Source organism: Micropterus salmoides, unplaced genomic scaffold (genome assembly GCF_014851395.1).
Source record: "Micropterus salmoides isolate LMB-PRFRI ecotype aquatic unplaced genomic scaffold, ASM1485139v1 Ms_hic_scaffold_1, whole genome shotgun sequence".
Lineage (NCBI taxonomy): Eukaryota > Metazoa > Chordata > Actinopteri > Centrarchiformes > Centrarchidae > Micropterus > Micropterus salmoides.
Window position 1 is genome coordinate 55951206 of NW_024040040.1, and position 16211 is coordinate 55967416.

Here is a 16211-nt window from a genome sequence, read left to right on the forward strand (position 1 = left end):
TGATCACATGAAGTCTAAATTCAGATTGTTGTCACACCTCAAGCTCAGTGATGTCGTCTCTAAGCTAACGGCATTAACAGCAATGGCTGTTTCAGTTTGTAAAGCACTTCACCAAAGTGAAACATGCAGAAGTGAATATACCAATCGCAGCAATTCCTTTCATATGAACTGATTTCTGTCTGTACACGTCACGTTTTCTCCAGCGCCACCATCAAGACTAAATGTCCCTTTTCACCAGCACTTAAACAATCTGAAGAACTACTGCTATGAAACTGACCCAACACGTTCTCGTCCCAAGATTGACAAAGCGTCTGTATTTGATGCAAAAGGTACCCTTCGGCGTCCGTAGGAAACGCCTTTTTAATACGTGGTTAGCGTTCGCAGTCCGGTTAGGTTCAGGCACCAGCACTCTTGGCTAGGTCTAGAAAAAGATCATGTTTGGGTTGAAATAAGAACGTTACATTATGTAACTTACAACATCCAGTAACTCAGCTTTGGCTTTTGGTTTCAGACGGTGGACGGGCCAGACTGGAGCTACTTGAAGGCTCAGGGCGTCTCATACGGACGCTGAAGGGTACCCTGTGCGGGAGCATTGGTTTTATAAACAAATATAGGCTAAACACACAGCTAACTCTTCGACATAATATTAACTCTAGAGAAGAGAACTGGAGTTCCAACTACGATTATTGTCCAAATAGAAGTAAGACAAACAAAAAGTAACAGGAGTCGTTTTATTTTTTTACCTCAGAGACGCCAAAACTCAGTGAGCGAGTACAATTCACCTTCTTTAATTTGAATATCTTCATGTCGCTCAATAACTTTATTGTTTTGGTTACTTTAGACACGACAAACACAAACTCAGCATGAGGTGATGACCTGTAGTTTCAAACTGAAGGACTTAATCTGATACTGGATCAACCAAGCGGGAAGCTTCCGGTCAGCGAACGCGGAAGTACTTTAAACCTGCATTCTATCGAACGGCCAGCAGGGGGCGACTCTTCTGGTTTCAATAAGAAGTCCGCCTCCGTTAGAAATAATGGTAAAATGTTTCTACTTCTCAGCTGATTTATTCCCTCAGTAAACACTTTCCTGATGAGTCAATCAGGCTAGAGTGACTCGTACCCACGCCACTGTGTAAATTTAACCAGTGCCGTTGAAAAAGCTTCTTAGGAGTCGGCTGTTACATGTAGTACATTTAGTTTTAAGACTGTTGTTATCAGCCCTGTTAAGATGACAGTTAACGTGAATTACAGATGCACCTCGCTAAGCTAGCTAGCTAGCTCCGCACACGGCTGTTAGCTCCACTGTCTCGTCCAAATATGGTCACATCCGGTGCCGCTGGTTGCAAAAAATCAACATGGCAGCGACTTATCGGCCAAACTCGAGGCTTCAAAACGGCGGTCCACACACCAACGGGTGACGTCACCATGACTACGCCCACTTCTTCTATACAGGCTGTGGCATGAACAGCACAAACAAACCACAAACTGGTTTCTACTTCCTCTTTGTTCTCTGGGAGGTTTGATAAATGCTTAGTGACGGCAGCGAGCAGGTCAGCAGAGAGCTGCAGGTAGCTTCATGTGTTACTGTTGGTTTCTTTGTGTTTCTGTTTACTTCTCATGCAGCTCAGCTCATAAAGACACGTGTAGCTGCAGAAATATTGTATAAAAACTGCAGTTTGTTTTTAATTGACGTGAGATCGCGTGTTTCACAGCCTGTAACAAGCTGCTGCACTCAGAGTGTTTATATTTGTAAAGACAGATATTATAAAGTTAAATCCAGACAATACAAATACATAAACTGTAGATACTGTAGAGCCAATCAGCTCCAAGCCACAAACAGCACCGCCAGCTGGAGCGTGGTGCGTTCAGGTACAGTCAAAGTTACACTGTACACTAAACTGTTGATGCTCAGGTCCGTCTGATGTGCGTGTTGGACGCAAGCTGTTTCCATGGCAACGTGGTCCAATGAAAAGGAGCAGTATTTTGAGTGATGTGAGCAGGTCACCTGACCTGACCGTTCACACCTGTACCTTCACTTCCTGTCCACGTGCTCAGTAACTGGCTAATTCCAGTCCTACAGGTGGCGCTGCGACGACACGTATTGATTAGCGCAGCTGATCAGCTGTGATCGGAGCTGGCCTTGTGGTTTGGACCTGAGTCTCTGGCTGGAGGACGGCTGAGTGTAAAAAGACAGATGATTTAGTTTTATGAGGACGTCCAGGGAGATCAGCTGAACGTTTTGATCCTGAGCTCAATAAACTCCTTCAACCCCGACTTTCCCGTCTCTCCTGCTGGATCCTGTTATTATCAGACTGCAAGCTGAGAACATCTTTATTGGTTAAATATTAATAGTGTTTTCTCTTTAATGTAGCATCAGTTCAGATTCAGGAGGACCATTCTTTTGATTTTCCGTCCATCTATCACTTATCTATGCAGGGTTGTGGGACAATTTTAATTTAAAATGTTTTTTGCGAAATATTAAACAAAACAAAAATTCATCCTGCGATTTGAAAATTTCAGTGGGTCATATTATGAATTCAATAAGATTTAAATGAATTGTTCAGCCCTAATATATAGAATATATATGTTTTTACATCATTTAACACCTGCAACAAGGTGCATCTCCTGCAGCTAATGCTTCGCTCTCTAACGGAGATCTCATTGGTTTAAACTGCAGAAGAACATAATCTATTGGCAACTGGACCGCAGACGTGTTGGTGATACTCACAGTGAGCCTTTAATATCCATTTTAAGTTAAACTTTATGAATTCTGCTCTTATATTAGAACCAAAAACTTTAAATGGGGTTTAAAGCTGAAAGAAGAAGCTAAAGAACGAAGGAAAAGGTTCAGAAATACAGGTGCGTCCTGTAAAACTAGAATATCAAGAAAAAAGTTTAAAGTCAAAACGTGAAAGTTCTTCTGGATTCATATTAAGTGAAATATTTACTTTTTTATTTGTTTTAATCTTGATGATTTCAGCTCACAGCTCCTGGAAATCAAATAGTATTAAAGAAACGTCGACCTGAGCAAACCACGTTTCCTTCACTTGCGTCTTTTCCTCGCGTCTTAGTCCCGCCCACCGGGATGCAGGGAACCAGGGGCTGAGCCACAAACAGTGAAGCCGACCGACCCTGCACGGACGGTTCCATGTAGGCCCAAAAATGAAAACCCTGTGACATCCCGTCGCACACAGAAGATGCAACCGTATTGCTTAGATTATAAACTGTCAGCGAATCTAAAACAACTATTCTGCGTTGGTGTTCGGCAGGCGAGCCTCGTAGTTGGGCTGATTAATCAGACGGCGGCAGCTGATCACAGCTGGGGCCACTTCAGCGCAGACAAAACGGAGCAAAACGTTTTTCTTTCAACAGAAACGGTGGTCCCCTGAACACCCTGCTCTGTACGCAAGCGCACTGCATTTTCCTGGCTTTTTAACACCGTTGTGTTTACAAACTCGTTGCAGTTGATTGGGTGACACCTGAGACACGCCCACCAAACAGGAGAAAACACACCTGAAGCCCGTTGCAGAACGTTGCGCAACGTTTCAAGGAAACATGCCGTTCAATCTGAAAACGTTGCAAACCGCTGCAAAACGTTTTGAGGTTGAACTCTCCCCCGATCAGCTGTCAGTCGGCTCTCTAGAGATTTGATGGAGTTTGTCTTTTTCATCATTATAAAAAGATATTAATGACAGAAATGATCATTATGAAATAAACTTCCTGTCTGTCCTGACAGCAGCTCACCTCAGCCTGCATGGAAGTCACACTATATTAAAATGATCCAGTTTGATACGTTCATTTAGATTGAATTATGAAGGGCAGTTTATTAGAGAAGCAAATAGTGAACTGCATCCTGCATGCAGACTTGCATGTACAAATCACCAGCAGTAAATATTGAACTACAAGAAGCCGGACACTTGCAAGCCTTTACTTAGTTATGTAAAGCTTTTGATTGGACAGTTAAGTCCTGGAGATGTAGTGACAACAGCTGCTCATGGGGCCCCAAATTCCAGGTTTCTGTCCCGCTCAGAGGATCTTTTCTACTGGCACAATACTCACATTATCTGCATTTATATTTATTATGTATGTATCAATTATGTTATTGAATAACCCAGAATATGATGTCTTGGGATTTATCAGGCGAAAGGTTTAAGAGAAATTGAAATGAAGTCGATACTCAGTTTTAGGCTTTCGGCCCATAACTCTTTTCAGTGATGCACTTGAGTTTAATGTTTCTGTCATGATGCATCACATAAGGGCTTCCCAGTAAGGGGGCGTGTCGGCCAGTAAAAGACTTCCGCGAAGGATGCACTGGTGTTTCCTCGCTCCTCGGAGAGCAAATAAGAACGGCCTGCAAGATGGTGGAGCGGAACAACTTCCGGTTCAAGCCATGAAACGACAAGTAAGAGAGTTGAGAAGCAGCCTCTGTCCTAAATAAGTGCGTCTGTCAGGAGGAGGCTGCAGATTAGTGACGTGATGTTGCTCCTCCGGGCCGCTGGGGGCAGCAGCGCCGCAGCTTCACTCTGCAGAATCAGTGCCGAGCTGCTCGAGCCAGCAGAGAAACTTCTGATGAGAAGATTCACAAACACACTCTAACTTTTAAACTCTTGCGTGAACCGGTGTGAACATGTGGTCGGAGCGCACGTGAGCTCCGTTTGCGCATCTGAAAACATCGCGATGTTTCCGGTAAGTGTTAATTTACTAACGCGACTGATCTCTCAGGAGACTTTCGGTGCATCAAACCGTCCGTGTGGCCCTTTACTGCAGGACTCCTGCTGCTTCACCCGAGAACTGCAGCGCTGGGTCTAATTATTAGCCAGTAAATAAAAGAAAACGTTTCCATTCTGCAGAGGAGCAAAACCAACACATACAATTAGACTATGACTAATTTAAAAAATATATGTTTGTCACAGTAACTAATAAAAGTCCGTGTGTGCACAGGACACACCTGGAACAGCTGGAACAGGTGCAGCGGCGCCGGGAGAGGCGCTCACATTACTGAACCAGGAAGTCTGAGAACCAGACAGTTCTGTTTCTGACCCGGATGGACAGACTCATCAGTTTCAGAGGCAGTTTGCAGATATTAGGGGTCCCACACAGAACTAATGTCAGGTCGGGTTTATCTAAAATAAAATGCATCAGCCTGTGCATCACCTGGGTCTGTGTGGCCTGCTGAAGACGTCTGGACCGGGTCTGTGCTGTACCTGGCTTATGATCCAGCATCTTCTCTACTGACAGATTTAAGCATATCAACACTTGATACACAGATATGAATGTTGCATCAGGCCCGTTCACACTGGCTCCCCCAGGTTTCCTTTCACATTTTCAAAGCTAAAATATTATTTATACTAGGGCTGGGCGGTACGGCCAAAATGTTACCACGATAACAAATTTCATTTGATCTGGATAAAAGTCAAATCATCGAGTTTAAAGGCTGATTTCTTTCTGGTCAGAACAAAAAACAGTGGATCACTTAACAAATCTGAGGAAGAACATTCACAGCTATTGTCATTAAATCTGTTTTTTTTTTTGTGTCCAGCTCTTATTTATCCTATGACCTGACGCAATAAATGATGTTTATTATTTACTGAGAGATCATCAGATGTGCGTCCATGTTGCTCAGTCTGTGCTGCACATCAACATTTTAATAGTCAATGTCAATCCACTGCTTTCTTGCAACAGTGCAGAGTTGTAACTAAACCAGCTAATCACTGTCTTGTTTGTCTGGACCGGTCGCACTAATGCTGGAATGCAATAAGGTTCTTTTATATATGACTCTTCTCCTGAAATGCGCCAGTTTCATTTCACAAGTTCACCTGACTGCTGTTCCTAAAGTCACCCTAAAGTTATTTTCTCTGCTTGTGCGCAGCAGGATAGTCCCTCTTCATCCTCTCATCTCCGTTATAAACACTGACTCGTTTGTTGCCACGTTTCATATGGTTAACTAGCTCACGGACCGCTTCACATTAACCAGGAGTTTACTTTGAAAGTCTAACCGGACGTTGCAGATGCAGCCAATTGTTGCTAACTTGACCGCAGAGCCCTACAGCTCCAAAAACGACGCCAAGGGGACTTGACCATTTCACTGGGGCGCCGCACATGGAGACAGGGGCACGGGCGCCAGTAATAAGGGTCTAGTCTATGGACTGAAAAAAGATTTGACTTCATTTTCCTCCTTGAACTGCGATTGGTCGGCTTGTTATCAGCGCATTTCCTCTGAGCTCCCAGAAAGCGCTCCGTGCTTTGAAGCCAGTTTCGCCAGTAGCTGCAACACGGGGGAAACTTTATTTTGAGCGTCACAACCCCGCGACTCGTTTCACTGTCAGAGTTTGATCAACAAAAACACACTCAGGAGGAACTGAAACTCGTCTCTGGAGCATCATTTAATATGTGCAGCTGTGTGAAGGTTATAAAATTGACGGTGAAGGTGACCTGGAGTTCAGGTGAGGTCCTGACTGTGTTTGTCTCGTCCCTCTGCAGGTTGTTCAGGTGATCCAGGAGCAGGAGGAGAGGAGGAGGGAGGTGGGCTGCCAGTGGGAGAGTCCAGAGGAGGAGAGGAGGGAGGTGGGCTGCCAGAGCGAGTCAGCAGAGAGGAGAGACGCCGCCGTCCAGGTGGACCTGCTGAGCCAGCAGCTCAGCTGGAGACACTCAGGTGAGACGCTCCTGAACGCACCGCTGTCAGCTGACCACAATCTGTCAGTAAGAAATACTCACCTGTCTGTGTGTCCAGGTGTGTGCGGCGTGGCCTGGCAGTGTGTCTCTGTCAGAGCGGATGAACCAGGAGGGGGCGCTCTGCTGCAGCACTGCAGCTCACACAGGCCGGACGCTCACCACGGCGCCCCCCTCTACCTGCTCTGCTCCCACCACGGACACACGCCGCTACCCACAATGCCTCAGTACGGACCACCTGCGCCTCCGGACCTCCTACAGACCGCCTCGCCACCCAGCATGCCTCTGTGCGGCGTGTCCCCCAGTGCAGGCAGCTGTGAAGCTCCTCCCCCTGGACTCATCGCTCCTCTGAGCGAGGAGGATGAGGAGGAGGAGGAAGGCTCGTTCAAACATGAGAAGAGTGAGTTGCTGAGCTCTAGTCACTATCAGGGACACCGTCACGCTCTGAAAGGGGACACGTGTCTTTGTTCCCAGAGTGACGGCGTTCCCTCATAATTTCTTCTTCTCTGTTCACTCTTTCTGCAGATGAGCGTCTCCGTGGTAACAGACGGCCCACAATAACGACGGACGGGCAGAAGAAGAAGAGGAGGACCAAACACATCGCAGGAAGAGTCCAGCCCAGGAGGAAGAGTCCCGGCAGCACCGCCCGCCGACAGAGGGAGATGGACGATAAATCGCAGCCTGACCGTCGTCAGGCTGTCGTCCAATCAGAAGGCATACCTTCAAAAGGCAACCGCAAGACGCAACGAGGAGAGACACGAATCCAACGCACCCAGAAAATGATTGTGAAGAAGAAGAAGGAGGAAGGAGGAAAGAAGGGGAGGTGTAAGCAGGAGCAGAGGGAGGACGAGTCAACGGTGGAGGAACGAGTCAGACCTGTGAAGAGGGACGTGGCGGTTAGGCCGAGGAGGAAGGCGGTCGGTCCACCCATCAGATACCTCATCGAGTTCGAGGAGCGGTCACGTGGCCCGTTGGCGACCAATCACAGCAAAGCAATGGGAGCCAAAGCTGAAAGGAAGCTGAGGTTGGAGCATCAAGAGGACGAGGACGAGGAGACGAGAGATGGGGTGGAGCGAACAGAGCCGACAGACAGCAGCAGGGTGGAGTCCCCTCAGGACGGAGGAGGCGGAGGGTGGCAGCTCTGTCAGGTGGGTCCTCATCTATATACACTCAATACACTATGTTTCACAGAATGGATCATACAGGATTTAAATGTTTAGTTTCCTGTTCGATAGTCGTATTTAATGAAGGCTGAATGACTCCAGGCCACTGGTTCCCAGAATACCTGGGGTCACACAGTGAAAACTGTTTTTTTCCTGAAACCTTTTAGGAAACGTCACCACATGATAAGACACTTCCGCCCAAATGTTGGGTGTTTCAGCTGAATGTTTCTTACCTGAATCCAATTGTTTATGTTGGGTCTGACCTGGATTACTGTGTCAAGTCTGAGCAATTTTTTAGCCAAATACTAATATACTTAAAGTTCAACTTTCTCCATTCATAGACAGTTTGTCTTACTGTGGACTGATGGACATCCAGGCTTTTAGAGATACTTCTGTAACCCTCCAGCTTCATGCAAGTCAACAACTCTTAATCTTAGAGCTATTTGGGTCGAAGCATGGTTCACATCAGGCAATGCTTTAAGTTTTATAGGGCAGGGCAGAGATGCTCTCAAGTCTTTGAGCCAGAGTCCAAGTCAAGTCTTAAGTCTCTCGTGGTTATAAAACTGCATAGCTGTAAGGGATTCTGTAACTGTAACCTGTTTTTCACTTACAGAGCACAACCATGTGATGTACAGTGACATTAATGACATCTTATTAACTACTGTCAACACACTACCAGACTCTCAAACCAGTAACCTGTTTGCTGCCGACGTTAATAATTAACATGATGGCAGCCAGAGGGACGTAAATGATTATGTTAATCGACTACCACAAGTTTGGCAAGTAAACAAACGCTCATTCATCTTTTCACAACATACAACAGTCGGAGTTAACCTCCCGTAGGTCGTAGCTAAAGCAAGAAGCAAGCTAACGTTAGATGGCCAATGCTGAGCTAAACATGTTTACTAACCTCAGGTTATTAACCTATTTGCGTTCAGCGCTTCTTTGTTTGGGTCTTGTTGTAGGAAGTTTTAAAGCCAAAGTTTATGATGAATGGCTCAGCAGCTGCCGTTGTTTGTTGTCCTCTCCCACGTGTGGCCGCGCGCAGCAGATACTAGGCCTACATATAACATAAAACATATAATCGTTTGTGTGGATGATGTGGTCCTGATGGCATCATTGGTCCGTAACCTTCAGCTCTCACTGGATCGGTTCACAGCAGAGTCCGAAGCGGTTGGGATGAGGGTTAGCACCTCTAAATCTGTGGCCATGGTTCTGAGCAGGAAAGTGGTGGAGTGCCAACTCCAGGTAGAAAATGAGTCGTTACCCCAAGTGAAGGAGTTCAAGTACCTCGGGGTCTTGTTCACGATCTACCGGTCGATTTTTGCTCCTACCCTCACCTATGGTCATGAAGGCTGGGTCATGACCGAAAGAACGAGATCATGGGTACAAGCGGCCGAAAATGGTTTCCTCAGGCGGGTGGCTGGTGTCTCCCTTAGAGATAGGGTGAGAAGCTCGGCCATCCGCGGGGAGCTCAGAGTAGAGCCGCTGCTCCTTTGCGTTGAAAGGAGCCAGTTGAGGTGGTTTGGGCATCTGGTAAGGATGCCTCCTGGACGCGTCCCTAGGGAGGTGTTCCAGGCACGTCCAGCTGGGAGGAGGCCTCGGGGAAGACCCAGGACTAGGTGGAGAGATTATATCTCCACACTGGCCTGGGAGCGCCTTGGGATCCTCCAGTCAGAGCTGGTTAATGTGGCTCGGGAAAGAGAAGTTTGGGGTCCCCTGCTGGAGCTGCTGCCCCCGCGACCCGACCCCGGATAAGCGGATGAAGATGGATGGTGGTAGTAGTTTCAGCAGACAGTAGATGTGTTTCCATATACGTTTTTTTAATGCACATTTTGAAGTATCTCATCAAAAAGGATGATGGAAACAGCAAAATTCCAAAAAGGTTTTTACGCTCGCTTGAGGTTGATTTTTGTCGAAAAAGAGTAAATGCGCTAAATGGGAGATGCAAACACTTTTACCAACTAAGTTCTGACGTAAAGAACTTGTAACTACGCTTGCTGTAGCCTGGTTTATTAGCTCCAAACAAGCTGATGGAAACACTTATTTAGCATTTTTTGTGACATTTCAAAACTACGCTTAAAATTGGCATGACAATTATATTGAAACATGGCTTGTGTTCATCTATTTTTGTGACTTAGATGAAGATCAGATCACATTTTATGACAAATTTATGCAGAAATTCAATTCTAAAGGGTTCACATACTTTTTCCTGCGACTGTAAAGTGAGACTTAAAGCATAATAAACCCTAAAACACATTAATACATCATGTATAGTGTTTTTAAAGCATACATAGAAAGAGTGGTGAAAAGAATGTGAAACAAAAGTGGCTTATAATGCTATATAAACACTGAACAAAATCTGTGTTAGTGAGCACTTCTCCTTTGTCGAGATAATCCATCCACCTCACAGGTGTGGCAGATCAAGATGCTGATCAAATAGCATGGGTATTGCACAGGTGTGCCTTAGGCTGGCCACAATAAAAGGCCATCACACAGCACAATGCAACAGATGTTGCCATTTTGAGGGAGCGTGCAATTGGCATGCTGACTGCAGGAATGTCCACCAGAGCAGTTGCCCGTGAATTGTATGTTCTTAACTCTACCATAAGCCGTCTCCAAAGGTGTTTCAGAGAATTTGGCAGTACATCCAACCGGCCTCACAACCGCAGACCACGTGTCACCACACCAGCACAGGACCTCCCCATCAAGCATCTTCACCTCCAAGACCGTCTGAGACCAGCCACCCGGACGGCTGCTGCAACAATTTGTTTGAATTTCTGTACAAACTGCCAGGAACCATCTCAGGGAAGCTCATCTGCATGCTCGCAAGGCCATTGAAGAGGAGTGAACCAACATTCCACAGACCACAATCAACAACCTGATCAACTCTATGTGAAGGAGATGTGTTGCACTGCATGAGGCAAATGATGGTCATATCAAATACTGACTTGTTTCCGGTTCCCCCCAATACAGTGTACTTGCACATTTTCAAGTGGCCTTTTATTGTGGCCAGCCTAAGGCACACCTGTGCAGTCCCCATGCTGATATGCCACACCTGTGAAGTGGATGGATTCTCAGCAAAGGACAAGTGCTCACTAACACAGATTTTGACAGATTTGTGAACAATATTTGAGAGAAATAAGCCTTTTGTGCACAGAAAGTCTTAGATCTTTGAGTTCAGCTCATGATGAATGGAGGCAAAAACAAAATTGTTACGTTTATAATGTTCAGTATCATAATATCATACTGTAATTTAAAACATACACACACCCCAGTTTGTACTGTTGAAGCATACCTGAAGGTAACAAATAACACTAGTACACATACGAAGTGAACACGTCAGCCACGGTGGGCGCCATGATGGTAGAAATGTCAACAGGTAACCTAATAATTCAGCTATGTTTAATGTTACATCTTTTTCTGAACCACGTTTTGAGAACTGAGTCGATGTGATTTCTGTGTTCCTGCAGGCGCCTAATTTGAAATCAGTAAGTAGTATTGGCTTCTACTCACCTGCGATAACACTGTGTCACTCTGTCTGTACTCAGGTGTGTGGTCTGACCTTTACCTGTCGGTCGGCGCTGCAGCTCCACCTGTCTGTCCACAGAGCAGGACGCCACCTCAGCTGCCAACCCTGCAACAAGAAGTTCAGCTGCGCCAGCACCCTGCATCTGCACCATCGCCGCCATCACCATGAAGGTTGGGCGGCATCCGGTTGCACCCGAGCAGCTGATGACAAACAGGAAGATGAGGTCCTTCCACGTCCCAGCAAGGCTCATGATTGGTCAAGATGCAGAAAGCGTGCGCGAAGAAATCCCTGGTGGTGGGTCGACTACCAGACCACCATAAGGAGGAGACAGCAGGAGCGAGATGGAGCAAGGGGGAGGAAGAGGTGTAGAGAAGAGGTGGAGGTGGTGAAACGAGTCTGTCTGAAGGAGGAGGGAGGAGGAGAGGAAGGACAAGTAAAGGAGAACAAGGTGGAGGTGACACAAGTCTGTCTGAAGGAGGAGGGAGGAGGAGAGGATGGACAAAAGGAGGTGGTGGAGCAACCTCAGAGGCTGAGGAGGATGATGGTAGGCCCACCAATCAGATATCTCCTGGAGTCAGAGGGACAGTCACATGGTCCAGGAACAGCCAATCAGGACAGAGGGTGGGAATTTAAACATGGAAATAAACCACAGAACAAGAGCGAAGCTGGGGGCGGAGCTTCAAATGACGCGTCAATGATTGACAGGTCTGAGGAAACAGTACAGACAGACAGGCAGGCAGGTCGGACCAATCAGGACACAGCGAACAGAAACAAACAAAGAGGAAGACCAAAAAAGGTCAAGTTTGACAGTGAGGCTGGGGGCGGGGCTTCAGAGGTGGCTGAAAGGTCAGGGGCTGCAGAGAGACAGATGGGTCAGACGGTCTCAGAGACACAGACGGGTCAGACAGTCACAGAAAGACAGACGGGTCAGACGGTCACAATGACACAGACGGGTCAGACGGTGTCAGAGACACATACGGGTCAGATGGTCACAATGACACAGACGGGTCAGACGGTCTCAGAGACACAGACGGGTCAGACGGTGTCAGAGACACAGACGGGTCAGACTGTCTCAGAGACACAGACGGGTCAGACGGTGTCAGTGACACAGACGGTCGCAGAGACACAGACGGGTCAGACAGTCACAGAAAGACAGACGGGTCAGACGGTCACAATGACACAGACAGGTCAGATGATGTCAGAGACACAGACGGGTCAGACAGTCACAATGACACAGACAGGTCAGACGGTGTCAGAGACACAGACGGGTCAGACGGTCACAATGACACAGACGGTCAGACGGTGTCAGAGACACAGACGGGTCAGACGGTCACAATGACACAGACGGTCTCAGAGACACAGACGGTCTCAGAGACACAGACGGGTCAGATGGTCTCAGAGACACAGACGGTCACAATGACACAGACGGGTCAGACGGTCTCAGAGACACAGACGGTCTCAGAGACACAGACGGGTCAGACGGTCTCAGTGACACAGACGGTTGCAGAGACGGCACTGCAGTTTCAGCTGTCCGTCCACAGAGCAGGACGCCGCCTCAGCTGCCAACCCTGCAACAAGAAGTTCAGCTGCGTCAACACCCTGCGTCTGCACCATCGCCGCCATCACCACCTGGATGCAGGTGGTCATCATGAAGGTGGGGCGGCGTCCAGCAGTGCCCAAGCTGCTGATGAGAAACAGGAAGAAGAGGTCCTTCCACGTCCCACCAAGGCTCATGATTGGTCAAGATGCAGAAAGCGTGCGCGAAGAAATCCCTGGTGGTGGGTCGACTACCAGACCACCATAAGGAGAACACAGCAGGAGCGAGATGGAGCAAGGGGGAGGAAGAGGTGTAGAGAAGAGGTGGAGGTGGTGAAACGAGTCTGTCTGAAGGAGGAGGGAGGAGGAGAGGAAGGACAAGTAAAGGAGAACAAGGTGGAGGTGACACAAGTCTGTCTGAAGGAGGAGGGAGGAGGAGAGGATGGACAAAAGGAGGTGGTGGAGCAACCTCAGAGGCTGAGGAGGATGATGGTAGGCCCACCAATCAGATATCTCCTGGAGTCAGAGGGACAGTCACATGGTCCAGGAACAGCCAATCAGGACAGGGGGTGGGAATTTAAACATGGAAATAAACCAAAGAACAAGAGCGAAGCTGGGGGCGGAGCTTCAAATGACGCGTCAATGATTGACAGGTCTGAGGAAACAGTACAGACAGACAGGCAGGCAGGTCGGACCAATCAGGACACAGCGAACAGAAACAAACAAAGAGGAAAACCAAAAAAGGTCAAGTTTGACAGTGAGGCTGGGGGCGGGGCTTCAGAGGTGGCTGAAAGGTCAGGGGCTGCAGAGAGACAGATGGGTCAGACGGTCTCAGAGACACAGACGGGTCAGACAGTCACAGAAAGACAGACGGGTCAGACGGTCTCAGAGAGACAGATGGGTCAGACAGTCACAGAAAGACAGACGGGTCAGACGGTCTCAGAGAGACAGATGGGTCAGACAGTCACAGAAAGACAGACGGGTCAGACGGTCTCAGAGACACAGACGGGTCAGATGGTCTCAGAGAGTCAGAGGGTATCCAACACACAGATAGGTTCGCACAGACGGGACTACCTGGTATACAGAGACCTGCAGAGCGGTCAGGTGACCATCATCTCCCCCTGCTGTGTCAGACTGCAGCGTCTCCTCTGATTGGCAAGACAGGAAATGTTTGTTTGAATGTGAAGAGTTAAATGTTTGTTATATGAGGTTCTTTCTATGTTCTGAAAGTGAAGTTAGAAACATAGAAATATTTTGTACAAGAGGTCAGGTGTGTAGTTTTTATCTTGTTTCATCAGTTTTTTATCATATGTATATTTATATGTGTTTGTACTGTATCTCTCTTAACTGTTGATATGTTCATTACTGGATTGTCTGTCAGATTAGAGCTCCTGCTCCTCATCTATTGTTGGGTTTTATGAAGTTACTCTAATGTTGGGGAAGAATCAGCCGACAGAGAGACACTACAATGATTTATGCCAGGACTTTTATTCTGATAATCTATTCAACTGCACAAACAGACGTTTATTGTAAAAATTGCGTCTGTCTCAGATATTATTTTGTCAGACTGAAGCCCTTTAATGAAGGTAAGAAAAAGTTTTGATCAAATTTGCATTTATTGTTTAACAGATTTAATAAACTGTTCAGCGTCATATTGCACACAGAAGGTCAATATATTCCATTGTGAACTCGTCTGTACCATCTTCATCACTTAAAACTGTGATAGGTAATGATGGAGAAACCAATTGATTAAAAGTACAATTTGAAGCACTTGGCATTCCCAGTTACCAGGTTTGGTCTCCCTCTTTGGCTATGATGTCTGGAGGTGTGAAGAATGCTGATCACTGATCTGACCATGATTATTGACTTGGCTTTTTATCCATACATAATTTAAAAAGTTTAAAAACTGTGACCCATCCACCATTGTGTCCCTGAGCAAGACACTTAACCCCTACTTGCTCCAGAGGCGTGCAACCTCTGACATATATTGTGTGTGTGTGTGTGTATATATATATATATATATATATATATATATATATATATGTAATATATATATAAAATTGTAAATCGCTTTGGGTAAAAGCGTCTGCTAAATGAATAAATAAGTGTAAAAACTAGCTGTATGGTAGTTAAAACTAGCTGTACATAAAGAAGTAAAACTAGCTGCAAAGTAGTAAAAACTAGCTGTATGGTAGTTAAAACTAGCTGTACATAAAGAAGTAAAAACTAGCTGTACATAAAGAAGTAAAAACTAGCTGTATATAAAGTAGTAAAAACTAGCTGTATATAAAGTAGGTTTACACAATCAACCTGTACATAAAGTAGTAAAAACTAGCTGTATATAAAGTAGGTTTACACAATCTACCTGTACATAAAGTGGTTAAAACTAGCTGTACATAAAGTAGTAAAAACTAGCTGTATATAAAGTAGGTTTACACAATCTGGCTGTACAAAAAGTAGTTAAAAGTAGATTTACATAATCTAGCTGTACATAAAGTAGTAAAAAGTAGGTAGTAAAAACTAGTTGTACATAAAGAAGTAAAAACTAGCTGTACATAAAGTAGTAAAAACTAGCTGTATATAAAGTAGTAAAAACTAGCTGTATAAAGTAGTAAAAAGTAGGTAGTAAAAACTAGTTGTACATAAAGAAGTAAAAAGTAGCTGTACATAAAGAAGTAAAAACTAGCTGTATGTAAAGTAGTAAAAAGTAGCTGTAAGGTGGTTAAAACTAGCTGTACATAAAGAAGTAAAAACGAGCTGTACATAAAGAAGTAAAAATTAGCTGTATATAAAGTAGTAAAAAGTACCTGTAAGGTGGTTAAAACTAGCTGTACATAAAGAAGTAAAAACGAGCTGTACATAAAAACTAGCTGTATATAAAGTAGTAAAAAGTAGCTGTATATAAAGTAGTAAAAAGTAGGTAGTAAAAACTAGTTGTACATAAAGAAGTAAAAACTAGCTGTACATAAAGAAGTAAAAAGTAGCTGTATATAAAGTAGTAAAAAGTAGCTGTATATAAAGTAGTAAAAAGTAGGTAGTAAAAACTAGCTGTACATAAAGAAGTAAAAAGTAGCTGTACATAAAGAAGTAAAAAGTAGCTGTATATAAAGTAGTAAAAAGTAGCTGTAAGGTGGTTAAAACTAGTTGTACATAAAGAAGTAAAAACTAGCTGTACATAAAGAAGTAAAAACTAGCTGTATATAAAGTAGTAAAAAGTAGCTGTATATAAAGTAGTAAAAAGTAGGTAGTAAAAACTAGCTGTACATAAAGAAGTAAAAACTAGCTGTACATAAAGTAGTAAAAACTAGC

General features: G+C 45.3%; 2 protein-coding genes across 3 annotated transcripts in view; one reads left to right on the forward strand and one right to left on the reverse strand.

Moving 5' to 3' along the window:
• Positions 1-16211, reverse strand: part of LOC119897314 (NACHT, LRR and PYD domains-containing protein 12-like) — a 609009-nt gene that overhangs the window by 338546 nt on the left and 254252 nt on the right. The window lies entirely within an intron of this gene.
• On the forward strand, positions 4387-12841 carry LOC119897351. 2 transcript variants are annotated; one of them, XM_038710999.1, is made up of 5 exons: positions 4387-4688; positions 6483-6654; positions 6733-7071; positions 7197-7819; positions 11386-12841. In XM_038710999.1, exons 1-5 carry the CDS (start codon positions 4680-4682, stop codon positions 12703-12705), a joined length of 2463 nt encoding a protein of 820 aa, XP_038566927.1. In that variant the 5' UTR covers positions 4387-4679; the 3' UTR covers positions 12706-12841. The 2 variants fall into 2 exon arrangements, with proteins under 2 accessions (XP_038566927.1, XP_038566919.1); XM_038710991.1 differs by having other exon boundaries at positions 6483-7071.

Excerpts from the sequence above, each read along its gene's own strand:
- LOC119897351 (XM_038710991.1), top strand. Across the intron at positions 7,072-7,196 it reads CTCGTTCAAACATGAGAAGA|ATGAGCGTCTCCGTGGTAAC; the intron begins GTGAGTTGCTGA and ends CTCTTTCTGCAG. Across the intron at positions 7,820-11,385 it reads GAGGGTGGCAGCTCTGTCAG|GTGTGTGGTCTGACCTTTAC; the intron begins GTGGGTCCTCAT and ends GTCTGTACTCAG.